General features: G+C 41.9%; 1 protein-coding gene across 1 annotated transcript in view; it reads left to right on the plus strand.

Moving 5' to 3' along the window:
• The window catches only part of DRC11 (dynein regulatory complex subunit 11), a 119,154-nt gene that overhangs the window by 71,776 nt on the left and 19,437 nt on the right, over positions 1-27,941 (plus strand). The window contains exons 9-15 of the mRNA XM_074144753.1: positions 1,176-1,251; positions 8,147-8,253; positions 8,463-8,558; positions 15,494-15,555; positions 18,506-18,588; positions 21,216-21,323; positions 24,780-24,979. Coding sequence (XP_074000854.1) covers positions 1,176-1,251; positions 8,147-8,253; positions 8,463-8,558; positions 15,494-15,555; positions 18,506-18,588; positions 21,216-21,323; positions 24,780-24,979 — 732 coding nt within the window. The remainder of the gene's footprint in view (positions 1-1,175; positions 1,252-8,146; positions 8,254-8,462; positions 8,559-15,493; positions 15,556-18,505; positions 18,589-21,215; positions 21,324-24,779; positions 24,980-27,941) is intronic.

The following is a 27,941-nucleotide window of genomic DNA, read 5'->3' on the forward strand; positions in this document are numbered from 1 at the left end:
AGGAATGTATTCTGCCCACTGCAAAAGAGATGAAGCGTGAATCTCAAAATGCCACACCCTGCAAAAATTGAGAATCCATTAAAGTAACTGGGAATTTGAGTTCTGGGTGTCAAATCCTCAAACAATTGGTTATGCTTTACCAAAAAGGGTTCTTGATGTTTAGTGAAGAAACTCCTGAATCTTTCAAATAAGGCACAGGGTAGAAGCGATAAATGTATTTAGGTTTTGCATGTCCTTCTGGGCGCAAACTTTAATTACTGTAATAACACTTCAATTAAAATTAGATACTCGATAATTCATATAACCTGGCTAAAACTGCATCTAGTAGGTATGCAATGGCACCTAATTACAGAGGCATATTTAAGGGGGTTGTTTCATTTTAAGTTATTCCAGGAGCTGCACTTTTTAATCTTCCTGATAACCAGTGGCTGACAGATTACACATTGGCTACCAAAGCCTTATACAACTTGTGCTGTCTCACCTAAATCCACATTCACTTCCTCCCCAAACAGCGATCTAATTTCTCACTAATAACTATTACCTTACTGACATTTTGGGGACTTATGGCTGATACAGCACGAAGAATGTTTCATCATTTTCTGACAAGTTTTTCCATCAGAAATACTGGTTCAATAAAATTAAACTACTTCAGGAACATGCCAATATCATTTACTTTACACAGGAAAATATCAAAGTGTCATGATAAAGTTGAAACAAAATATTTTGTTTTGCAAGATACACGAAGATCACCATTTTTCTTTCTGATTACAAATTAAAATGAGTTTTCAACATCTTGGAATTACCCACAAGTTGGGAATTCGTTTTGGGTTCTGGGGAGCAACGATAGAATAAGAGTAACTGAAAAACAGCAGGGTTAATTTCATTTACGTGTTGCAATTTTCCCTGCCTGTATTACACATTCAAACAAGCCTAAGTTTAATTCTTGTCACCTCAGTAGCTCAACTGATGAACTGACACCCTCTCTTCACTCAAGGAGGTAAAACCTCCTTCTAGCCTGCTAGGAATATTTTACTTATTGAAACAATGTCTTATTCCTCAAATGAAAACAAATCTTTAAATATCCAATGAAAGTTATGACACTTACATACTTGCAAAGTTTCTACGTATTAATATTCTGATCTTTCTTTTCACACCACCCCCCTACTCCAATCTAGGAAGAGGAGGAAGGCTGGAAAATGGCTCCCAGTAATTTCCTTTCAATAATGGAGGAAGGAAACAGTCAATACAAAGGTCAGTAGAAAAAGATAACAATTACAGCTGGAATGTTCTTCTAATTCAGCTTAATCTGCATGCTGTTTCTATAAGGTCAACCTGGGCAGCTGCCCAAACTGTGGAACACTATAGAAATGAGAACATTAGGTAAAATGGTATTTAGGAAGAGAATCTCTCAGTACCTTCAAGTCTTAGGAGTCTCTTAATATCATTGAGCTGATCATACAGCTAATTGTACAGGAAGGTACATTTCTATATGAGTGAAAGTGGCCAAATTAGAACCAAAGTACTTTGATGTACCTGCAGGGGCTTCCTTGCATTTTCTGAGGGAAACAAAAATGACTTCTGAATATCAGATAATTCAAAAGCACATCAGTATCAATTTTGTCATGTTCCTATAACTCTTTATGCTGTCATTCATTCGTGGAAAGCATCCATGGGTTCATTCACCTACTCTCTACAGCTAATTAAATTATTTTTGATTACATGTTTTAATAGGAGGATCAGTTTTTCAAGCATGAGAAATGCTGCTGGAATATGAATACACTTGCTTCAGTCAAAGTGCATGTAACTTATCAAACATAACTCAAACTTATAGCTAGGAGATTGGCTGGTTTTTTCACTTTGAGAGTGCATCCAAAAGCAGGGATTTTTCAAGTTTAAAAAAATGTTTTTCACAAAAGGACATCTTACTCTTTTCCACCTCTCTTCTACGCTTGGTGCCTTTGTCTGTCTCCTAACCACTTGTCTTCAGTGTGCTCCCTGGATACACAAGTGAATTAGCAGTCACTTCTGCTGGGCCGGGAAGTGAGCACGGAAGTCATGCACTTGTCTGAAATGGAAAGGAGCAGCTGCTTCATGAACTACAAGCAAACAGCACTATAGGACCCCAGAGGTCAGACAAGCCAAATTGAAGTCCTCTGTTGCAAAAGCATACTTGATCAAAGCTTTCAGGGTTTACTTTTGCTCTATTTCATGCAGATCCTGTTCTCAAACAATTATTTAAAATATCTTTTCTGCTCCCCACTCTGCAGAGTTAGTGGCTTGCTAAAATTCCTGATATATTCCTGATCTCCAGTATTCTCTCTTTGTTGACAAATTACTGCCATCAAGTTTTCTGCCTGATTTTGGTTAGCCAGAGGGGAAGAACTTACTAAATACACATCAGTACTGTTTTGCCTGACTTACTACTTCTAACAATTAGGATTTTCTTACACATTATAAATCACAAAGCAGCTTTATGGCTAAAGAGGAGTTCTTTAGGCCCAGACTCTACTCTTGAATGCTACACCACAAGCACACTGAAGTCAGCAGGAGTTTTAGATAAGGATCAAATTCATCTATGCTTCTTACCTTACCTGGCCAAGAATATTACTTGTGCTTTTCTGTGCGCTCAAGATGAAATGGCACCTCGCAACATGAAGCCAGCAACAGCAAGACCAGTGTACCCATCCAGCAAGCGTTAGGAATAAAAACACCGCAGATGTCAGTAGGTTAGTTTAATAGGAATAAAGGCTCCCAAATTTCATGACTATCTCTAGTAATAACAAGCCAGGGGGTTTATAAGAGGGTGGGGGACATGTTTGTCACCCAAGCTGTATCTAAACAACAGTACTACCATTCCTAACAAGATACCTACTTTGAGATCTGCAAGTATATAACTTTGAGGTTAGTCATGCTAACTTTTTACATGAAGATGAGTGCTGAATTGGGGGTGTTGTGTTCCTGTGTATCTCACAAGGCCTCCCAAGGGCAGCTCAGCAGCCTATTAACTGTCTGTGGAGCCTGTGACCCTATTCAGGCACCTGAATTGGAGGTCTAAAGCCAGTCAGTGTGAGTACCTCCATCGTCCCATTCTGTACTGGTCACGCTTGCAGGTACCCTGCAATAACGTGCTCAGGTAGGTCAGGCACAGGCAGCCCCCTTTTGAGGTAGATAAAGACTCCAGCTTGGCATCCAGAGTTAAACACCAATGCTCATCTCCAGCCCATCCTGCCAGAACTGACAGCTACTCCTGTAGCTCTAAAGGCACAGAAGAAGGAACCATTTTCTGCACAGAGGACAACCAGAAACCCTCAGAGGGGAAAAGAGCTCCATTGCAAGCTTCAAAGCATAGCTGCGGTTGTGCCTTATGCAGAGTAAGAGGCTATAGCTGTTCAGTTAAGCTTCAGGTGTTTGGGTGTTTTTTTTTCTCCTAGTGAACCAAGTCTATTCGACACCATATTTATTTTTAGTAAACAGCTGTTAATTCCTCCAGGCAGCACAGTCCCCTGCCTCATTCACAAGCACTTAGTGCTTTTCATTGAGGACACCCTTTATCACAATACTGCCTGCTGGTTGTTCAGAATAATTTTACTTTTAATCCAGCCATGGATAACATTCTTTTTTTCAATACCTCCAGAATCAAGTCTAGAACAACTTCTGACCAGAACAGTGTAAGCAGTTTCTTGTATTTTTAATTTTAGCCTGCTTTCGTTTCAGTAGCATGGTTGTTTAGAAAAAAAAAGAGGTTTGAGTTTGGTCTTCCTACACTGGGAACTTTTTTCTATTCTTATGTAGAAATAGCTCAGTTACTATCACAATTTGCACAGAAGTTCAAATTTTTTAGTGCGTAGATCTTGAAAACATCATTGAAGTAAGGGAGCTTGATTAAGAAAGGTTTATATCAGATGCCTGCAATGGAATAATTTAAAAACCCTTATGAGGGTGTCTAAAGTTTACCTAAATGATAGATGACCAAACAACATACATTTTTCTTCTGGCATACACACCCCAACACTTACAATTACGGAAGTCTTGCCATCTCCTGAAACGAGTCGCTTTGTTCTTAGGTTACCTAAAAATTTAAAAATAAGTAGATCAGTTTTCATGGAGATCTAAGCATTTCAGCTAGAGATTTTTCCGCCCCAGTTACTTTTCCACCCCTCTATCAAGCGAGAACTACTACCTAAACTTCACTGGAATTCATGAAGCCTTTTTATTCTCCTGAAACTGTATTTGGCAGTGTTGCTAGTTGCTAAACTACATTTACCAAGTTCTATCTAAAACGCTTACTTTATATACTGTTGTTGGAAACAGCCAGTTTCTGAGCGACATCTACTTTTACACTGGAATAGCAGGAGTTTGTGTGGAGCAAATATAAGCAGTCTGAATCATTATTTCCATCTTCCTGGGTTTTATTTTTGCAGTACCCTGTGCTGTAAGGCAGCAATGTGCCATTTCCCCCCATTATACAGACAGACAGTGATATTTGACTTGCTCAGTGTTGCAAAGGATGTTCAAATATCTGAGTCACCGTCCCTGAATACGCTTAAGAGTCATTTAGATGTGGTGTTGGGGGATATGGTGTAGGGGAGAACTTTGTAGAGTGGGGTTGATGGTTGGACTCGATGATCCCAAGGGTCTTTTCCAACCTAGACGATTCTATGACTCTATGAATTCAACCCAAATACCCCGTGGCCCAAACTCTAAAGTGTCGTGATATTATGTATTTTTAACCAGGCATCAGAAAATTCCAATCTTTTTGCTGGGCGGCTGAAAGTAGTCATTTTTAAAAAAGCTTCACGCTTCAGATAAATATATTTCAATTATTAGTCACAAGCTGTTCTCTGAAATTCAGGGATATTGGAATTGCCTACCAGTCTGCAGAGACTGGCGATGGTAGCAGCCACGTTAGTGGACTGGGCTGTCTCTTAAGTCCTGAGCTGGAGAGGTATGCATATAAAAGAATCCAAAGATAAGCATGCACTATTTTAGAAGAGCCAATATAAATTGCACTGTGTACACACACAAGCAAAAATAGTGCCCGTAGCTGGATGACCCCTCCTGTAACAAAATACCAGGCTCTTTTGACCAGCCAGAGAAAACATAACATCCTTAGCCTCCTGACCTTGCTTCAAAAATAACTTTGAAACATTTTGTTGATCTATAAAAGAACAACATAGCATCTAACACCTATGAGTTATTGATCTCTTCTCTAAAATTAGGGACCTCTAACCTAGTGGCTAATGTAGCACTTGGAAAACTCATTGCCAGCTAATATGAGAGACAGCTGCCTAATCTGTGGGGAATGTCACTGGTTTGCCTGCAGTGGATATTAACCGCTAATCAATTCACAAAATGACAATAAACAATTATGAAAACAGAATATAACAAAAAAAAAAAAAATCTATGGATCCCTCTATGAAAAAATAAATATCTAAAACCTATCACTCCTGTGAAAACATAGCACTTGCAACCTGTTGACCCAGTCAGGAAAGTGTTTAAAAATTTCACAAAACTCCCATGTAACAGACCCTTTCCCCAAGGCTGAAATTCCAGGCTGGTAACCCTGGAGGAGGTACCTTTTAACTAGGGCAAATCAAGCTTTCCCTCTTGAAGTATTACGTGACACCTATCACGCCATCTGATGACCTGCAAGTAATGTAAAGAAATTAATGTCTATACCTTGGAGTTTCTTTCCTCGTTACCAAAAAAATCCACTTTCCGTCTCCATCTCTACCATTTTCAGTTATGAAATTAAGACTACTCACCTGCAAAAACTCTTCCCTATGTGTAAAGCCACAAATACTCTGCACGTAATTGGACTCTGAAAATCCATAGGGGATGGAGACAGCCACCAATATTATATTAACTGGACTAAAACTTCAATGACATCCTACGGGTTCCGTGAAAACCTTCCTGAATTTATAGTGCCTTAGAAATGGCAGTGGGTACAGGAAAGAGTACCCTGCACAAAACAGCTTCATAAAGGACCCTGTGTGGAAAGCTGTTGTTTTAAATCACGTGGAAATTGAATTAGCGCACATACTGCTGGAGATTAGCTGTCATTTACAAAGATACTATCGTGGCTTGAAATGCAAGATATGAATTGTCCTCCCTCGAATTAGCTCAAAAAAAGTAGAAAGAAGAGAGGCGTTTCCATTAAAAAGGTGCCTTTTGCTAATAGTGGAGAGTTCAGATCTGCACCAAGCTTGACAGACTTCATTTAGTTTTATTTCCAAAGAGCAAACTTTTTGCCTCAGCAAAAATCATAGAATCATAGAATGGTTAGAGTTGGAAGGGACCTTAAAGATCACCCAGTTCCAACCCCCCTGCCATGGGCAGGGACACCTCCACTAGAGCAGGTTGCTCAAAGCCCCATCCAGCCTGGCCTTGAACACCTCCAGGGATGGGGCAGCCACAACTTCCCTGGGCAACCTGTTCCAGTGCCTCACCACCCTCACAGGAAAGCATTTCCTCCTAATATCTAATCTAAATCTCCCCTCTTCCAATTTAAAACCATTACCCCTTGTCCTGTCACTACACTTCCTGACAAAGAGTCCCTCTCCGGCTCTCCTGTAGGCTCCCTTCAGATATTGGAAGGCTGCTATGAGGTCTTCCCGGAGCCTTCTCTTCTCCAGGCTGAACAACCCCAGCTCTCTCAGCCTGTCTTCATAGGGGAGGTGCTCCATCCCTCTCATCATCTTCATGGCCCTCCGCTGGACCCGTTCAAACAGGTCCATGTCCTTCCTGTGTTGAGGACTCCAAGGCTGGACACAGTACTCCAGGTGGGGTCTCACGAGCGCAGAGTAGAGGGGTAGAATCACCTCCCGTGACCTGCTGGCCACCCTTCTCTTGATGCAGCCCAGGATGTGATTGGCTTTGTGGGCTGCCAGTGCACATTGCCGGCTCATGTTGAGCTTCTCATCCACCAACACTCCCAAGTCCTTCTCCTCAGGGCTGCTCTCCAGCCATTCTCCACCCAACCTGTATTTGTGCCTGGGATTGCCACGTCCCAGGTGCAGGACCCTGCACTTGGCCTGGTTGAACTTCATGAGGTTTGCATGGGCCCACCTCTCAAGCCTGTCCAGGTCCCTCTGGATGGCATCCCTTCCCTCCAGCGTGTCGACCATAAAGAACTGCACCTCAGGATCATCACCTACTTTATCATAAGCAGGGTGGTTTGGTTTTGGAGGTTTTTGTTTGTTTGCTTGTTGTTTTTTTTTTTAATCATCAGTTTGCACAAGCTTGCTTTGCTCCTGGAGTTAGGTCTCCTTATTACTTATCCTTTGCAAACACTAATAAAGGTGCTATATTGTGTGTGCTTTGTCTCTTTTTGGAAAAGACTTTGACTGCTGCTCAATTACTCCATCAAGCTTAAAACTCCCCAGATGGAGTTAAAACTCTGTGTGGCCATATGTCACTTGTGGGTTGGGTGCAGATTATTGCTGTCAGACTCGCTGTCCTTTCACTCCCATTTCCATGTGCTCAGTGCAGGCTTTTATGCCTCTTCCAGTGCTCCTGGCCTGTGTTTCAGCCTCCTGCTAATTACTACAAAGGCTAACTCGTGAGGTTACAGCGGCTTTAACTTAGCATTAGATAACCGAGCAGGAGACAACAAGGAAACTTCCTGGTTTAAATTAAACACCTTCCTTTGGTCCTCAAGCCTTCATTATGCCAGCCAAGAGACACGCGTAGAGATCACATTCTGAAGGACAGGAGTCATCGTTGACTTCTTCACGGAAAAGATTTAAGCACAATGCTGTTAAAGCAGAGAGAAAAGGAATGCCAACATCAGGCACGCTATGGTTTGGCCGATACTGTACTACCTGCTTTTGAAGGTGAACACCACTCCAGGCATTCTGCTTCACAACCAGAAAATGACAACCTCAATATCCCATTATCCTCCTGAAATCTGATACCAATTTACAGCCCAAGGCAAAGAAAGAAGTTAACCTCCAGATTTACAGATCCGAACACAACAGGGGTCTGAACTTGGTAAGGGTCCATAGAGCCTACTACTTTCATACAGATAATAATAATTTAATAAAGGCTGCCTACAACTACCTGGTTTTTTGCCTCTAGAAGCAGTTGGAGAAACAAATGGCTTCTGTAACTTTTTCCCCCTTTTTTTCTTTCTTTTGGATAACAGCCGTTTGGCAGAACAGAGACGAGGGATGGGATTTTTTCCAGGATCACGACCCAGAGCTGATCAAAGAGGAGAAACGGGAAGAAGTGGAGGAAGAGATCAGAGTGCAGGTGTGCTTACAATAGTAAGAGGACACTAATAATGTGTGTTGCCTGTATATATTTCTCTACAGCTGTAAGAACTGGCCCTGGCATAGACCTTACCTTCTTCCAGAGTCCCTACTACCGGTTCTTTGCTTTAACCCTTGGCTAGCTGAACATTTGTCTAAAGCGTGGTAGCAGAACAGACGACTTAGATTCAACTGTGTTTGTCTGGATAGGTTGATGAACTGATGCAACAGAAACTGGAGAATCTCAAACTGGCTGTGGATGGAGAGAAGAGCGACAAACAGAAAAAAGGAAGAAAAAGTGAAAAGGTAAGAGCGGCAAGTTGGGAGAATTCAAGGTAAATCTCAAATTTCTGCCCAGATACATTAGCATTCAGTGCAAACCCTAGTCTCACAGATACCAATATGAAAATGGCCACCCTAAACATTTACTGACTCTCAAGTCAGAAGCATTTAAAAAAAAAAAAAAAATCTATTCGCTTGTGGTTTTTTTCAGGGCCTTTTCCTTTAGCTATTATTATATCTTAACCTTTATAAGTATTGCGTAGGACAAGCTGAACTATTCCAGAGATAAATCATTATAAGACAGATGAGATTTTCAAGAAGAATACATACTCTTTTGAAATCCTGTAACCCAATCGAACAGGAAAATCCAAGCAGCCCTCTCTAAGGTGACAGGTTCAGACTAATACAGTCCTCCAAGGAAGGTGTGGATCTGGGTGCCGGTAAGTTTTCTAGCTGCTGGATGTTTTCCTTCTAAATGAGGACTGGTGTTTCAAAACTGTACACCAAAAAAAAAAAAAAAAATCACTTTGAATATTTTGGTGTAACCTTTCATTTCTCTGTAACACGTAGATAACATACAGCCAGGTACACATTGAAGGGGTTGGGAACTTGCAATTGAGCCAAGTTTATTTAAGCACATAAAATAGGTTAAAGACATACGATATTTTTAATGTGTGTTACCCACTGAAAGGCAGCACACATTGTGTTCACATCTAGTTACACAGCATTACCATATGCAGAGTCCCACAGCTCGTGGTTCCCCTAGTTCCTTACCCAGGCATTTAAACTATAGATCACGTCAGTGCAAAATAACTCAATGCTTATAGACCCTACCTTTCAATCAGCAGATCCACTTAAAATCCTCAGGGCAAATAGCCAGCCCTAATCTCATGTTGTATTTCATTTCTATAATCCTTTTAGCGTGCAAATACTTGCTGTTGCTTTACTTCTACTCAAATTATCTTTAAAAATGCTCTTTCATCTGACAAACGTGCAGGGGCAATTTAATAACGCAAGACTGGAGTAACTCTGAGAGCTGATACCAATTGGATTGCTAAATCTGTTTCAAAAATAGGGTGGCTTAAGATATATAGACAAAATATTGCAACAATCTTCCCAAAGTTGTCATGGGCAGATGCATTTAGATCAGCTGGTCAGAACTGCTTCAAAATATCACGCTGGAATTACAAAGCTTTATGTTACGAGTCGGGCTTGGGGTTTTTTTTTTCCCCCTTCAATAGATAGCATTGGAATGGTTTTGGGTGGAGGGAGGTTATTTAACTTTTGTTTTCCCAAGTTGTGCCAGTAGCCTGAGAGAATGAGGGGGAAGGGGGTGGGGGGGAAAGGAGTACTAATTAAATAATACAAGTTCCCTAAAGATTTTATCTGGTAGGGTAAGAAAAAAAGAAAAAAGAAAAAAAAAGAAAATCACACAGCTCTATTTTAGGGGTGGGAATGGAAGGAGATATCCAGTTTTAGTCAAAACACATTTTCCCTGCGCAAAACTATTTGAAGTGTTCAATTAGCATTGGCAAAGGCCTTTCCTAATTAGTATTTGCATAAATATCTCAATCCATAAACCAACACAGTGCGCACGTACCTGAGCACACAGACTTCAGATCTGCATTATGAAAATCTGGCCCATATAACAAGAATAATAGGATCTGGAAAGTTTTGGAAGCAGCTTGTTAATTTGTTATTCAGCAAAAATTCCTCTAGTTTTTCAAGGCCACATCCTAGGTCCCATACATTTCCCCCCAACTACACCATGTGAAATAACAGTGGGTTTGGATTTTCACTGTAGGCATGAACACATCTGGACTACCATATAAATTTTTTTGCCTAAAAAGAGACATTCTGCAAAGAAAAGCATTCTCAGGAGGGTTCAACATTCTTCAGAGAAATCCAATGGGGAATGGGCAGCAAGGGTAACCCCTTTAAGTGAACTCTTACAAGTGGAATTTTCTGTCTAGGGGAAGTTACCCCAAATTCCCAATGCCACATTTGCCCATCCCCTTTGTTGTGAGGAGGGATTTCTCCTACTTTCTTTGCACGAAGACATCACAGTAGAACTAGGGCTTTTTTTGTTGTCAAGGAACAGTCACCACCCAGAGGTGTGCAGAACAGATGTCCTCTGCCTTTTCAGGCACACCTTAGGATAAGTAGTTTACAACTTAAAAAAAAACCAAAAAAACCAAAAACCTCTGACAAGTCTATATTTATAAAAGTCTGCCAGATCCACAGAAAATAATTTGAGTTTGAAATCCTGTTTGGAAGTCCCTTTTGTGGGGAATTCAGCAAGGATATTTTGGAATTGGACTCTAAAGGGAAAGCATAAAGGAAGCTAATTGCTCCCTTCCAGTCAGTGTTTCAAATGTCTCAGGTCTTACATAGACAAAATGGAACAGCTCCAGGCATATGTGTAGACCACTCCTCTATTTCTGTGCACTGCACTTTTTAGACTGAACTTTATCACTGGGTCCCAAACCTTCATATACCACTTATTACTAAAAGCTGACACTTAACCCTACCAAGAATTACCCTTACTGCTCCTGCGATAAAGCACCCATTTGCCACCTTTGTGGAAGAATCATTTTGGGCGGACGGACAAATTGCTTTTCACATTACAAATGGGTCTCCAGACCATCAGGTTGGTCTGAAAATACTTAAACTGGTTAGATTGTACCTAGTATGCAACAAGTCACGCCGCTATCATTTGAGGCGCAAATCCTGTGCCTCTATTCGTGTTAGAAGCATCTCACCCCACAGAGTATCCCACTTATCATTTGTCTTTATGGTCCAGCATTGCTAGGGTATAGAGCACAAGTGTCCTTGTTAAGAGACACGCTGTGCTGGACTCTGAGTGCTCCAGGTAGCTCCTGATCTGCTGACTGTCACAGGAGAGGGGATGACGATACAACAGAAACAAAGGAATACGGTTCAGATCTGCTGTAAATTGTCTTTTTCTTCACTATGCGCAGTGGCAGCTTGTCATCTGCCCAGCCATGGATCAGCAAGCTGGCAGTAAGCACAGGAAGCACCTGTGTAAAAACAATCCGAGGAAAGATTTGGAGGGAGGTTGACTCCTAGTGAGGGATATGGCATTGATGTCTAGGGAAGGCTGGCAAAGAGAAGTCAGAAGGTCCAAGTCCCCACCTAGCCTAGAGGAGCCTGTTATAAAGTACCTGAAGTTAAAGAGAAAAGGCTAGCATTTTCCAAAGTACTTGATTTCTAAACACTTGGTGTCTTTCTTGTGCCAGCGCAAAACTTTTTAGTGAAATGCTGCTGTTCTGAGTCCACCCCTTTCTGCTGACAGCCCAAGCTTCTGATTTGGGTGGCTCAACACAACCCACCAGATTTACAACTGTTTCCTTCTAGATGGATGCCATGCACCCAACAGGCTTAGCAGCCAAGGATGTTTCTCTTGGGAATCTGCAGCCAAGTAAACCACCACAGACCTAGCTGCTTTAAACTGGCTTTCCACCCAACATAAGAGCTAATAGATCAGTTCTCTGCAGTTACTGACCTGGAAGTTACATTTGAGTGCTTATGAGAGTGCTTTTTATCAGGCCCATTGTGCTGCTTTTCCTGCTCTGCTCCCCCAGGGATTTGTTTCCGATCCAACTGCAGGTAAAGCAACCCGTTGCAAGTGAGCACGCCCACACATACACAAAGGCATGGCCAGAATTCAGAAAAAACAGAAAAAGGGGACATGGGAACCTAAGTGTGTAAAAGTTGCTTGTGAAATAGTCCTTGCTACCATCTCAACGCAGCTTTAGTTACCCCTTTTTGATGCAGCCAGGCAGAAGCAAAGAAAACCACAAGAGGTTAACTTTAGCAATGACTGTGACAAGAATGTTGACATCAGTTTAAGGACTTGATAAGAGCAAAGCCATAGTGAAAAAAGCCAGAAGACAGTCTGGGTCAGAATAGAGGAACGGCTGGATTTGAGGACAGCAATTCACAATCCCTGTTGGATTTTCTGTAGCTGATGGACATTAGCACCCAGAGCTCTCAGCCAGCTGTAGGGGCTGTAACCTCTTTGGATGATGTAGCTAAATCCAACAGGGATTACAGATCAGAGCCCCTCATTTAGCAAGAGCTTAATAATTAATGGGAACATCTTTAAGGACTTTTCAGTATCAGAAGCTGCTGTCGGTATCTTGGCATTGCCAGAAAAGACTTCTCGATCCTTCCTGGAGCAAATCTGCACTTGCTCAGCCTCCCATCCAAGCATCACACACGATCCAAGGAACTCACTCAAACACTTCATAGACTGCTGCTTATACACCGTCTTTTCCCTTAAACCTCAGGAGTACCCTCCTGTTGTTACTTTCCGCATGCTTGGTGGCAGTAGCTGCAGACAGCTGATGGCAGCAGGACTTGTATGATCACAGCCAAAGGGTGACCGCAGATCCTGCAATTCCAACACGGAACAGTTCCCTCAATGAGACATTTTGGCTACCCTCTCCCTTCTGGTGCCAGAGACTCTCTGCTCCGGAATTTGCTCTCAAATCAGGTCCGTGTTTGCTCATAGCAACCTCTGAGCTACTCAAAACATTTTCATGAGCCCAGTCAGTAAGACAAGATACCACACTGAGCACGGAAGATAGTCTTCTGTCATCTGACAGCTAATACCTAATGCAGTTCACTACGTGTGACTTACCAAAGCAGAAAATACCTGAGTAAATGGATGGCTACACAGAAGCTAGACTGACATTTTGGAGATAGAAAGAAGGAGATTTCCATTATAAATGATGAGCATGTTCACAATTCATTAAACTTTATCATTTTCAAAATAAAAGCAGTTCCCAGTAAGACATTTTGGAGGAAAGCCATTGTCTACAATTCATATTTCTCCTTATCACATCTCAGTGTTTGCCAAATTTCCCATAAATGCTGATGTTAATTAGGAAAACACATTTTTCCCTGCATAGTTCGTTTTTGGTTTGCTCTTGAGTTATTTTATTGGTGAAGCTGCCTTGAGGACAATATCAGTTGGCCAATAAATTCAACATATGCTTAGTGTCTTTACATAGGTAGAAATGAGCTTGTCTTCCCAGTCGGACCCCATGATATGTAATTTCTAGCTTGTTGGAAGAAAGGTTAAAGAGATAAAACTGGAGGAACACGAGAGAAACTGCTGGCAGTCTCAGTTGTTTTCCTCAGTTGTTAAAACAGCATGGCATATGTTTTGTTCTTCCCATTCCTTTTCTTTAAAACAAAACCCCAGTGGCACACTCTAGCAAGTATTTGCTGCCAAGCTTATTTATGTAAAGAAACCTGAGGTGTAGTTCTTCACAGACAGTTATTTGCATTATTCTAATCCAAGACTTAAAAACATCACCTTTTCCCAGGTAGCATGTCCATATAATTCTGGGATTTAATTTACATTTTCATCTAGATTATCTTTGGTGCATTGTAAACACTAACAGGTGATTGAACCATAGGTTATTTATATTGCAACTGTCCCCAAAAACTTTAAAATAATATATTTCTGAATATTGCTGATCCATTTGAGGAAAACCCCAGCATTTTCCAGCTAATCAGACAGGATATTTTTTTCCTCAACAACATAGCCTCTACAGCTCTGCAGAATTATTCACTATTAAAAAAATAAAGTAAATGACTCTATTCCCAGGAAAGCAAACATAAACTTTTGGAAAGAATAAGCTGTCTTTATCAACTAAACGTTTAAGCACATGCCTAAATTTAAGCCATTTGGAGAAGTCCCATAGTGCATAAATGTTGCTGTGTAAATAGTTCCACTAAACTAATGCTCTGCAGAATTTAAGCATGGACACCAGTGGTGGGCACTAACGTGGATTAATTATGCCCTCTCCACTACTAATTATCCCTAACCATATTTATAGCTTGAGAGCCATAATTAATGGAGGTGCTTGACATTACTTATTCACATCTTTTTTATTTATGTTTTTCATGGGTTTTTTGCAGTACTTAACGAAACTAGTCACCCAAGTCATAAAATCTTCCCATAGTGAAAGTGTGGTGAAAATATCACAAGAAGAGCAGGCCATGTTTTTCTGACCTCTTCAAGCTTCCTCCCCAAGGCATTGGGGAGAAAAAAAAAAAAAAAAGAGGCAGAAAGGATATCTGATGGATAGGAGGCTAGTCAGAGACTCACAAGGGTTGGTTTCAGGTTATGGTCCAGCTGTAAGCACTCTGCATGATCTCAGGGAAGCTGCTTATATTTTACCCCAAAGTAAAAAAAAAAAAAAAAAAAAAAAAAAAAAAAAAAAAAAAGGAAAAAAAACCCCACAAACAACCAACAACAAAAAAAGCAGCGTGGATAGCCTCTGGAGCAGCTACTTGGACCCCACACCTTTTGCCTTCCTGCTTCCCTCCTGGGTGAGGGCAATACCCGCTCAAACCACAGAGCTGTGCTCCAAAAAAGGAAGGAGAGAGGAGTTTTCTCTTGGGGCAAATGACCCTGGGATTCTTTTGTATGCAGTCTCTACTGGAAAGAGTGGGACTGATTGCTTTGAAGTATGATGTTCTGGGCACTCTTTGGGGAGGTGACAGATGCAGATGAGGTATACAAGCTCCCCAAGCAGCTATAGTCTAGAAGGAAACAACAGCCACCGGGTTACTTCATGCAAAGTCCATTTGAAGGGCACCTGCCACAGGATCTGCATGAGATTCCTGGGTTGGACACAGCTCTGCAGCCCAGGGTGCTTCTCCTCTCCCATGCCTTAGTGAGGCACTTATAAATGGGAACATCTCCTGTGCTTTTATAAATGGGGACATGGCTTCCTTCCCTCAGGGCATTCAAGGATATGATTTTTTCCCTTTGGGTTGCTTCAGTAACAAGGGCCACATTCAAATACTGAAACATTTGCTGTTCTGGCCCTCACTTTGCTTCAGTACATTAAAAAAAAAAAAATATATATATATATGTATTAATGTCAATAATTCCAGCTTGTTTTTGCGGTCCTCAGAAAAAAAAGACGACCACGAGGAAAAAGATATCTGAGATGGAGGAAGATCTAACTCCTGACAGGTAAAGAGAGGAGCTGTTTACTTGAGATTCAGACAATGAGAGAGTGCATCCTCTTTGCATTAGATATGCTGTCAACCCTTTTAGTTTTTAGTTACACAGGGAGCATCTCAACATTGCCACACTTACCAGCATCAGGAGCCCTACTATAAATAAAACCTCTTTATTGACAGCTGTAAACATCCATAAAAAGCGTAGATGATAAAAAAAAAAAATATGTTTTTCACAAAACTGACGCACGTACACTTCGGCTAAAACCTTTTTTTACGTTCCCAGTGAACATTACAGCTTTCCCACCGCCCCCTCCGTGACTGCAAGCTTCACACCACCACAAATAATAGGGCAACGAAACAGGGCTTTAATGGTACACAGCACGGACCTGTTTTTTCCACCACCACCACCCCCCCCCCCCCCCATCTTCACCAATGCGTACAGATTAAGACCATCATTCTGCAACAACACACCACTTGAGCCAGACTCCATCAACTTCAGTCAGGTTAATTCCGGTATGCAAAGCTAAGCGCGTGTGACATTTAGGCAGGGTATTGTCCCCCTGTCTGCCATCCTCTCTGCAGGTGCAGAAGCACCTGGCAGTTTTGTTGACGGTCGGGTTTTCCATCCCGGCTGAAGCCCGAGAAGGGAAGCTGCAGACAGGCCACTGTGCTCTATAAATCACCCTCCACGTCTTAGGTAAAACGTACGTGTCGTTAAATCAGTCTTACTTACCAATAAGAGTTCTGGCAGGTCTGGCAATCGGTGTATCCTCGCTCTTTTAAGCGCCCTTATTTTATTTGGAGGATTTGAGAGGATTTCTTCGTGTAACGTTACATTTTCGGTGAGCTTAGGGTGCGTTTGCCCATCATCCGGCCTTTTTTCACCCGTGCACATAATACAGACACCTAGGCAGAGATATCACCGCGGGGGCCTGCTGAGAGCAGGGCTGGAAAACAGCATGAAGACACACACACACACTCAATCACTGCGGGAGGAAGCACATGGGATTCACCCCACAAACCCATTTGTATAAGACACGCACAGCAAGACCTGGACTAGATCATTTGGGTGCTAGCACTGCATAATCAGTCAGTGATCTCTTTACCTGCTTTAAAATAAAAAAGCTCTCCAAGCAAATATTTAAAATAAACATGTCATGGATTAGAACAGAGCATGACCTCTCTTGCAAGTGCCAAAGTCTAACAAGTATGCATATATTCTATGCTTTTAAAATTACTCTTGCACATACCTGCTTCTTATAAATAAACTTAATAAAACATACAGCCACTTAAGAACACAAGCTTTTTAGTAGCTGGCTTTTAATCAGAGTTTATGTGGCATTTGCCCAGGGAAGTGGTGGAGTCTCCTTCTCTGGAGACGTTCAAAACCCGCCTGGACACGTTCCTGTGCAACCTGCTCTGGGTGGACCTGCTTTGGTAAGGGGGTTTGGACTAGATGATCTCCAGAGGTCCCTTCCAACCCCATGTGATTCTGTGATTTTGTCTCCAATGCTTTGCTTATCCCTGTGAGCAGCGAAGGATGAAGTATTTCAGAAAGAACCAACAGAAGCTCAGGTTCATCTCATTTTTGACATGGTGGAGGGGGTACAGGAGGCTTTAGTCAACAGAGACTGATCGCATCACACTTACTTGGAGGAGACTCAGGGCATGCATCATTAAGCTCGCACAGTAAAGATAATAAGACAGGAAAAGTAGAAGTCATGCTCCCAACAGAACTGTCAGGCTCGTCCCATTCTGCCTTCTGCTTGTTTTATGATGCATACTCCAACATAAAATCACTGAGAATGAAAGCAAGAGTCAGAGTGGCAAAATCAACGTTGTTGAAGGTGCGTTAAATTTAGTATTTCTTTATTACTACTCCTATATTAATTGTGCTACTAACACTGCATAAACATAAAACTTCCCAGCTGAAATGGAAAAGGGCTGCAGACCTCAAATTATATATATGGTTTTATTAGCCAGCCGAGAGTTACTATTAAATATTTTTATTTTAGAAATAGCAGAATGTCCCCATTAAGATAGGCGACAAAACCAAAAATCCTCAGATACTGAAGAGAAAGGATGTGAAAAGTGCACTAACAGTGAAAGACCTAGAAAGGTTCAAATCAATACTGTTTACACTAACAATATAAGAATAATTTCCAATAGGCTTATTCATTTTATGTAATTCTTGAAGCAGTATCAATCTGTAGAACCCAATGCCAAAAATGTCATTGAAATGACTATTTAGATGGAACTCCAAAAGAGAGACTAAAGAGAACATCCACACCAATACAAAACTGGATACAAGTGTAAGTGTATTAAATCCTCAATTATTGGGAGCTATTTCTTACCACTGATGGAGATAGGAAGAAACCGTTCCACTGGAGAAGTTACACCACAGTTTCCACTGTGTTTTTCCCCCAATCCTCCTTTGGCCAGCATAACCCTAACGCTCCAGTAGATGGACCACTGGTTGCTCCACCTGAGTCATTCCCAGTATGTTCCTGACCAGATGCGGCTGTCTATTGCAAACAGAATAAATTCCAGGAAGAATTAATGAATTACTACTAATTGGAGAGCTAAGTGAATAGGTATAGTAGTGTTAGGATTGCTATTGTTATATAATTTAAAAATAATTTCCCAGTAATTGATATTAATGAATGAGTCTATTACACAAGTCATAACTGATCTTGCTTCACCTGCCAATGGTGATGGAACTGGTGTGAGAGGGAGCCGAGCAGTGTGGGAGGTAATAAAAGAGATTCCTTGCCATAACGCAGAAGACTGTACTTATTGATTTCATATTGATGGAGCTAATCACCTTTACTTCTGAGCTACAAAATACATTTGTACAGCTGAGGAAGCATAAATAACTCTAAAGCTAGTTCAGTTATTGAAGGACTAAAGCTTTTACTTGCAGTTCCCTAGAATTTCTGAGTGATGTCTCTTGCCCATAGGACCATCGATTCTCTGTACAGAGAACTAGTGGAAGAAGGATTGCTAATAAAAGCCAAGACTGTGAACCTCTCCGATTACGTTGGTAAAGTACACATTTTGCAGCTAATACGGTTTTTAGTCTCACCAAAACTCCAGCCATTCAATGTTCACTGACCCCTATTTCCAGTCAAGAAAGAGTTAAAGAGTAATTACACTTTCAGGACTTTCCGACTTTAATATCTAAAGCCATGTATGCAAATGAAGTCTGTTTCTGCAGGGTGCTTGGTGCCTTTCACTTCTGCGGCTGAAACCAGGACCTGTTTGTAGAGCTGGTGTTTAGCTCCAAGCACTAACGCTTGGAAGCCTTGAATGTTTTCAGATGTCACAAGCCACTCTGAGGTGGAACCAGGACAACATCCTTTAAGGACCACTGCCCAGGCATGGCCAAGACAGTGCAAGTCTGTCAGACTGGAGGTCACAATCCATCCAGAATATTTCCCAGACAACAGCAAAAATCATACCTTCAGCGTTTGTTCATTCGGTAGAAGACTCACCCCCTTACCTCCACCTCCCTGACTGCCCCTGAACTTTGAGCAGTGCTTTGAGGCATATCTGCCCCTTGATTTGAGTAAGACATGTCTCTGCCTAGTTCTGCATTTCATAATCCTCTTTCCCAGGTTCTGTTACCTGCAGCTGCAGACGCGCTTGCCCATGCTTTACACAGAGCAAAAAAAAAAACAACCCTGCTTGCAGGCTGCACAGGGGTCTGACATCTCCAAAAGCATTTGGTCACGTACAGTAAAGTCACAGCAACCTTAGCAGCAAAAAACCCAAATTCAGTTGTTTCAAAAGCCACCATTATTTGAACTTACAGACATCCAGAAGCCACAATGCCACTGGCTGTTAGTGTAGTGTGTATCTGAGCCAGAAAAGTTGGATTCTCGTACATCACCTCTAAATGCCATAGTTACAAAAACTCTTAGAAGCACCAATTAGCGCCTTCAGAGTCTTTGGCCACTCTGTTGAAGGCTGAATTAACAAGTATTCCATCCATTTTATGCTCATTAAAGATCACGAAGTAATGGAAGATTTTCATTATTCCTTCATTCACCCAACCAGTACCATCAAGGTCACTTTTGCCCAACAAACGTTCCCTACCGCAGATGTTTTGAAAGCACATCTTAGCCAGCGGATAACAATTAACAGCTGGTAACACCAAACTTGGAAGCAGACTGAGATTGCTTTGGGCCATCTTCCCTTGACCCTGAAAGTTTGAAGCCTTGGCTCCCCTGCAGCATGGAGCAACACAAGCCCTTCCCCACTGAAAACTCAGTCCTGCTTCTTGAGCTACTAGAACAACACACAGAAGGCATTTAAAATCGGCCTATGATTTGGACCTCGGTTTTATTTAAAATAGCAAAAAAAAACCCTCCCCCTTTAGTGTTCTAAGGACACAGTCAAAGCCTGCAGAAAAATAGAAGTCACCTGCTCCACTCTTGCAGGGCTGAAGTCTAAGGAAGGTCACTCATTCCCGGTGTCCTGGGGAAAGGACAAAGAGTGGAATTGAGCTGCACAGCGAGTAAAAGCACCAAAATGTCCCCCCTCTATGACAAACCGACATCACTGAACTAATTTTCTTGGTGACCTTATCTAAATTAGTCAGAGAATATCCACTGTGATTTATGTTCAGTTGCAATTAAGCCCTTTGATGCCTTCTAATTAAATCTGTGAAGATTAATTCCTATCCAGGTTTTTTTTTGATTTCTCCTTAAATAAAAGATAGAACCTGAAATGAATTTTATTCTTCAGAGGGGAGGGGGCAGTTGTCTGCCTTTTTGCCCCCAGATTACAACTCCAGTTTCTTTCTTAACCATTGCTAATTCACCTCTGCTCCAGAGAACTCTAGTGCTCTCCCTTTTTATCTCCAATAAAACATAATACACTGTTATTTTTCAGTAGTATTCACCATTTTATGCTAAAAAATAATCATTGACTACATTGTCACAACTAGCTTTCTTACTTGTGGCCCGTTGTCTGGATCTTTATTCTCAACATGTCTCGTTATGGGCTTTGACAAGGCAAGCAATGTGATTATGGCTCTGTAACAAGAGCTGAGGCAAGATTAGATTGTTTCAGTTCATGTCAGGGATTTTTGGTTTTCTTGGGTTGTTTAGCGAAGGGTTTTTTTGAACAAAAAAGGTGAACTGCAAAGCAAAGAGCCCCACCAAATTAGGTGACATGCTTAAACATCTAACATAGCGAGGAGGTGAGATGTGATGCAGCCAGGGGAAACGCTCGTTAAAATATCTTTTCCCCCTTTTTGAAATCCTTTTGATAGAGCGTGGTTCACTGGGATTCCAGCCCTGCAAAATCGCAAATCTAGAAATCCTTTGCCAGCAATGTGATTTATGGTGCTACTAATGATTCTTCTCCACAAAGTTTCTTTAAAAGGTTACTGGAGACCGACTGCTCTGCTGAACGCCTTCCACAGTCTGGAAGGGAAAGTCCACAGTGTGTTTAACTTCATTTTCCTTTGCAGTTCACCTTTCAGACTTCTCAGGACCACATTCCACAACAATATTGCCCTGTTTGAGTCCCGGTCCCTTGACGGTACTGGGTTTGCTGAGAGCATGCTGTATTGGTATTCTGTGGTAGTTTTTCATTGCATGAGTTATGCATTTTATAACAATGCAGTGTCACATTTATTAAGAACATGCTTCCTCCCTACAGGCGAGTACAGCTATCTGGGGACCGCACTTCGCCAGGTAGATATAGAGCCAATGCCCTCTCTCGCAGATGTCAGACAGCTAATAGCGCTGTATGGAATATTGCCATTAGGTAAGAGCACAGCAAAAATTACTAGAGGGCAGAATACAATGGCTTTGCTTCCTGTCACTAACGTGCATTTTTACTGGCTTTGACAAGGCTTGATTAATCGTAATCTAAAGCATTTTGCAGTATAATTGTTTTTCAATTAAGCCTTCTGAGTGAAGACCATATCATTTTAATAGTGCATAAAGGAGCTTGCACATGCTATTGTCAGGTATTGCATTTCCATACCGTCTCTGTTTGCGTGTTAACAGTTTGTGAATGGCAGCACATAAAAGGAAATCACTTGGGAAAGATAATAGCTAAAACAAGCTCCAGTGATCAAAATTAATCAAGTTAAGAGAAGGGCTAAGGTTGCAATTTACCTTTTACAAGCTGGCTAATGTTACTCAGTACTAAACAATGCAATCATTTAAGGAATTAGTCTGAATACATTTTGTACATCAGAGAGAACACTTTTTAAATGCCCTTGCAGTTTTAATGCCAGACTTAGCCAATATCTAACACAGCTTTGCTGGGTCAAGATGCTTGCTTTTAATATAAAACCTATCCCATATTTTACTTGGGAACGGCATTAAGCCAAACTCTAAAGTTCACAAGAAGTGCCTGCCTCAAGGGCTTCTACTCATAGTTCCCTTGCATCCTGTTCCATTCCCGATTGGATTTCAGGGAGATTTTAACTAGGCACATCCTCCCCCAGGCTGTGTCATTGCCTACTCATCCCCTTTATAGGGCAAAATACCTGATGTCACCCTGCCTACCATTCTGACACATGGAGCAGAGAAGACACAGAGCTTCTGCTTTTCTCTCCCCTTTGCATGCCTTCCAGAAAGACCGGTGCTTGGGCTGTTCTGTACGTACATGCTCTGTGGCTTTCCTCAGGCATTTCCCAGCTCCCTCTATCCCCAAAACCAGGCTCGATGCATAGCAGAAAGCTTCGTGCAATAGTGCAGAAGTCTGCTTCATTTGAACGTCGGGAGGAAAAGAGTGCTTGCTCTGCCCTACAGCTTAGCCTGAAGAGCCAGGTTAACAAACAGGATGCCAGCAGCACCCCTCCCTTCAACCTCGATGGGTCTTCCCCTCTAAAACACTCTCAGCTGGTTTGGGGTAATCCTTCAGGGGTTGGCTGCAGGTTTGACTACAGTCAGCTGAGAGAGCTCAGCACTTATCCCTGTCTGCAGTGACTGCAGCGTGGCTTTTCACATATAACTCCTCCAGGGTTATGTTTTAACACCATCTAATCTAGTGAAATCAAGCCCCGAGACACCCCCCAAGGCAAGAGGAAAGAGAAGCCATAAATTTTCTGCCATTTATACAATTGGCTAAAAAATCCAATCCAGGGAGAAGAGACCCTGGACTAGTTAAACAAACAGAATATATTTGCAATAGCAGTTTGAAAAATGCCTCTGAGAAAAAAAAAAAGAAAGGAAAAAAAAAAGAAAGATCTTATATGAGCCAAAAAAAGGCACAGGAATGGTTTCATCTTTTGGGTGATACGTTATGGATGACATTTTACATAATTGGTCTTAGAACTGGTTAATCATTATATAATTGTGTATGTGTAGATGTGAAAGTTTTTCTCAAAATAGTCACCTGATGGCAAGGAAAGCTCCAGCTTAAATGGCATTGAGAAAATTATAAGCAGCTGAAAGGAGAAATAATAGTAGAAGGTATACTTTAACCACAGAGGAGTCTGCTGCTTCCCTCATAATAAATCTATGTGTAATAGTAATAGATTGGTATGGAACGACCAAATATTAATAAAGCCTGGGTGGCTGACAACTTCACTACGTCCTGCACAGTGCTGAAATAACGGCATTCATCTTAGCACTCGGCTCATTGTCATTTATTTGGGATGTTAAACCATTAGGACACAGATAGGCAGCCTGATTGGATTTGTTTTTAAATACCATTCTTGGGGGAACAAACTGTCTGCCTTGAGCTGGAGAACTTTTCTGGGCTAAGCCATAGGCTTCCTTCACAGACCATCACCTTTGGGGCCAGTTTCCCCCGTGAGTCCCATAGTCGGATAGATACCAGTCTCAAAGACCTTCAGCAGTAGTGGATGCTCACACAGATTTTCAGATCTGACTTTATAACAACCACCGCTACTGGCACAGAATGTTTTTAGGCATCAAGGCAGTGATGTTACTGGACTACCAGTGGGTACGGATAAAGCATTTGACATTTCCTGCTACTTCCATCTCGGGAGGTTCACCAGTACCTAATTCATACGGCAACAGACCTGCAGGGGACTTCCAGTTCCATCACTGTCAACCAGCTAAATCTCTCTCTGTGGTTCTGTTTTCACAACGCAGGCATTTCTGCTAGTGAATGAATTCTCAGGTGATGAAGCCTATTTCTTACAACCCATAATGAATTTACCTGGAGCAGCCACAGAGACAGATGTAGAAGTGCCAAGCGGTCACTGCTGCTGGCAGAGCAAGTGAAACATAGCAACCCCGGCATTTGCATTTGCTCACCCAAATAAAATGAAGGGAATAGAAAAGGATCCACCTTCTCCTACCTTCTATATTGTACCTGCTCTGCGACATGCATCTGCCACGTTCCAGACTGGGGAATAACATTGACTCCTCTGCACATGAGCTAACACCACGCTCAGCAGCCACACGTAGAGAGTATACCAGCAGGGAAGGATTTTGGAGCAGAGCTAGCCTGAGTGACAACAGTCAGCCTCTCCGATGCTCACTGAACAGCAATAACGTTTAAGAGGAAAAATTACCCAAAAAGGGAAGTGCAGGCAGCATTTAAAGGAGAGAAAAGAAAGCACATGGTAACATCTGGTTTCAAAATCACTGACAAACACGGCTCCAACAGATCGTCCCTTTAGTTTGTTTTCTTTAAAGATGGGGAAGCTGGAAAGTATCATTTCAGACAGCAGGAGGACGAAATTCTGCTAGTCCTATGTGCAACATGAGTCTGTGCCCTTGTCCTGTTGCAGAAAGCAAGGACCTGCTGTGACAACAAATGCAAGGGTTGAAGCCACGGGTACATTTCTATCCCTACCTCTGCCTGAGAGATGAGGGAGGGAGTTAACAACTGCTGTGTAACGGAAGGCAAGTGTCCCTGTGCAGAGCACCAGGCTTGTCCGTACACATAGCCACCACCAGCAGTTCCGTTTCAGTGCTCTTACCTTGCGTTCATCTGCAAAAATTTAGAGATAAGCTACTTTTCTTTTAGTGCTGAAGTTTGCCCATCAAAAGGTGCAAATGAGGGTGGTTGAGTTTTGCTGCAAACAGGGATGTTAACTCAGATGTGCTACGTCCACAGTTCTGGTTATACAGAATTGAACTCAAAAAGGGCTTAGGCCATATTAAGGAAACAATGAATTCACATTCTAAATTATTTACAGTGAAGAAAAAAAAATAAAAAGGAAGAATCATTCCATTACCTTTATGGCAGACTGAAATGAAAGCAATAATGCTGCCTTCTGACTTTTTACAGGCTCCCAGATAGTCCATGAGAAAGCTCCTGTGGTGAAAGCCTTGTTACTAGCTGGACCTGCTGGTGTTGGAAAGAAAATGCTGGTCCATGCCATCTGCACAGAAACAGGAGCCAACCTCTTCAACTTATCTGCTTCCAACATCGCTGGGAAATATCCAGGCAAGAATGGCCTGCAAATGATGCTTCACATGGTTCTCAAGGTACTCTGCTTTGTGTACTTCTCTACAAAGTTTGTTCAGTTATTCACATCTTCCGTGGAAGAAGTAGGGAACTGAACTGCAATTCCTCCATATCAAGGAACACACACACCAGTCATACAAGGGCAAAGCTGCCCAAGGTCCAAAGGACTGCCAACTCAATTTGAAATTCCCTCCCTGCTTTCAAGTTTTCCAAACCTCTTGTTGACAGCCGGTGTGTGCACCGCTGTAGAGGATTTAATGCCCTTTGAGAAATCACTCTTAGTAGCCATATTTTTCATATTAACATTTGTGCAAGCTTTGTGTTACCTTGAATATGGAAAGCATCATAGATAAAGAAAATTCTGTTCTCTGTTTATATGCACATCAGTCAGGAATGCTTGCCATGCAGCATTTAATCAAATGCTAGACTGGGGGTGGTCAAAAATTCCCTCTCTGGGACTGTTGCTGTAAACCAACTCTCCCCTATACTGCTCTCTGTTTACCTATCAGCAAGCTTTTCAAAAGAGGGAATCCTAGTTCAGGATTACATTAACAGAAATGTATGAGAAGTCTGGAAATGAAGGAAGGCATATGAACTGTGAAGAACATATCCCAAACCCTCTTTAGGAAAAAGACACTATCCTGGCAGGATTTCTTCCACATTTTAAGTCCTCAGCATTTCTGCTAAGGAAGGAAGCTGGTAAACATTTCCAGACGAAATACTCTTAGAAAGAAAAAACACAGCCCATACACTAGAAAAAGCCAAATACAATATTTTTCCAGTGCCAGAGGCCTACTAAAAGACTGAATTCAAACTGGCCTTCCCTGGGATTTATCAGATGTATTTTATTAAATCCAGTACCGCAGCAGGTTTTGTGACAGGTGCCTCCATCCCCGGAAAAGACAGGTTATAGTTAAAAGCAGAGCAATCCCCAAGGACCCCATTTCTTGCTGGTCAGAGCAGTGCCTAAGGAAAAGCAATAGTGCTGTGATCATGCACCTTTGATGCCGTAACACTAACACTGGGTCTAGCACTCCCTGACACAAGCTAGTGCCATTAGACTGAGCTAATACTCCCTCTCCTCCCTCTGCTCTGCACATTTCACCCTTCTCCACTTAGTTTCTCTGCCCTCATCAATGGCAAAGTACACGTCTGGCTGCAGGCACAGCGCACAGACCATCCTTTCCATCCTTCAGTCCCTGCTAGAGTACAAGCCCTTTAAACACAGGGGAAAGGAGGGCAGCCTTTTTAGAAGCTTGCAGCTGAAGATATTAAGATTTTTTTATGTATACATGCATATATATCAAATATACAATAACTGAAACATACATAAAATGTGTGTATATCTATGCACATTAGAGATATAAGTATATATACACACATTATATATATGTACATAAGTCTAGATATAGGTATGTAAAAACCCTTACATTTTTCCACATTACTCAAGAACAAATGGAAACATTATTCAACAGCTCCCCCGTAATTATGGGGAGCAGTCCAAACTTGCTTCTCTACTGTAGCTCTTACAAAAGAAGACACTTCAGTGAACCTCCATGAGTAACCAGAATGGAAGTTGCTCACAGTCAATCACATGGAATAAGGGCTGTCCAGGCGCTTGCTTATCAGAAGGTGACTTGTTCCAACTCCAACAGCAGTACTGCTTCAAACTCTGCTCCTCTAACAACAGGGCAAACAGCACAGAGTGTCTCTTTCCAAGGGATACATCAGCTGCATGCTCATTTCTCTGCAAACTCATACTGACATAGCACCGGCCTGTTTTATCATCATTCAGATAAACTATGTTTCAATGTCCGTTCCTAATTCCTTTGGTTGTTTCACCTTTCCCTGCCACCTTCTTTCCCCACCACCTGAGTCCAATCCCCCATGCCTGAGTCCAATCTGTGATGATTTCAACCCAGATTCTGTAAGTTCTCAGAGTTGGGCTGGAAGCAATCCTCCATCCACACAGGCTCTCACCTCTACAGTTATAATCCCTCTTTTCTTTTCTTTTTCTTTTTGTTTTGTTTTTTTGTTTTGTTTTGTTTTCAACAATGAAAAACAAATTGCATTTTCCCTGTCTGCGGGAACTCTCAAGTCCCTGACACAGCCATCCACTCCATTTGTCCTGCCATCGGTTGCTGCTTCTTTACAACTTCAAATGCTCCCACCCAGTATCATAGTCCTGCACCTGGGACAGAGTATCTCCATGCAACAGGCACAAACGGGTCCAGGCTGTAGCCCACCAACTAGACAACAGCTTTGCCGGAAAGGACTGGGGGTTCTTAAGGACAGCAAGTGGAACATGAGTCAAGATGCAGCAAAAAGTCAGCCAAATACTGGCCTGTGTCCAGCAAGGGTATAGCTAACCTCTTAAAGCAATTAATTATTCCCTGCTATTTGGCACTTACGAGACCACAAGTGGCTACCCTGTTAAAAGGCAGGCAGTGACAAGCAAACAGGTCCAGCAGGAGAGCCACGAAGGTAAGAGAACTGGAGTGCATGAGATAAGCTGAAGAGCAAATCCAGTTATTTCAGCCTAAGAGAAGGCTGGAGTGAGAGGGAGTCTAACTGCTGTTGTCAGAGACTTCATGGGATAATACAGAGAACAGAGCCAGCCTTTTCCCAAAGGTGCACAATGACAGGACAAGAGGCAACGGACACAAGTTGCCACAAAGGAAACTGCTTATACATTAGAGAAAAAGTTTCACAAGGAATCAAAGGGTAAGGAAACTTTCGTTTCCTAATTTGCAGGAATCTACTGTTACCCGAGCTGAAGCAAACACAAGGGCAACACAAATTGAAAACAAATTCCTTGACAGAAGGAAGCTGAACACTGGTATTTGCCAAAAAAAAAAAAAAAGTTTATTTTTCACCACAGTAAAAAAAAAAAGTCTGCTGTAAACATATTTGGAATATCGTAAGACCACAATATACAGTGGCACGTGTAGCAGACAAGCCATGAAAGCAAGTGGTATCTTT

The sequence above is a fragment of the Numenius arquata genome, chromosome 3 (genome assembly GCF_964106895.1).
Source record: "Numenius arquata chromosome 3, bNumArq3.hap1.1, whole genome shotgun sequence".
NCBI classification, from domain to species: domain Eukaryota; kingdom Metazoa; phylum Chordata; class Aves; order Charadriiformes; family Scolopacidae; genus Numenius; species Numenius arquata.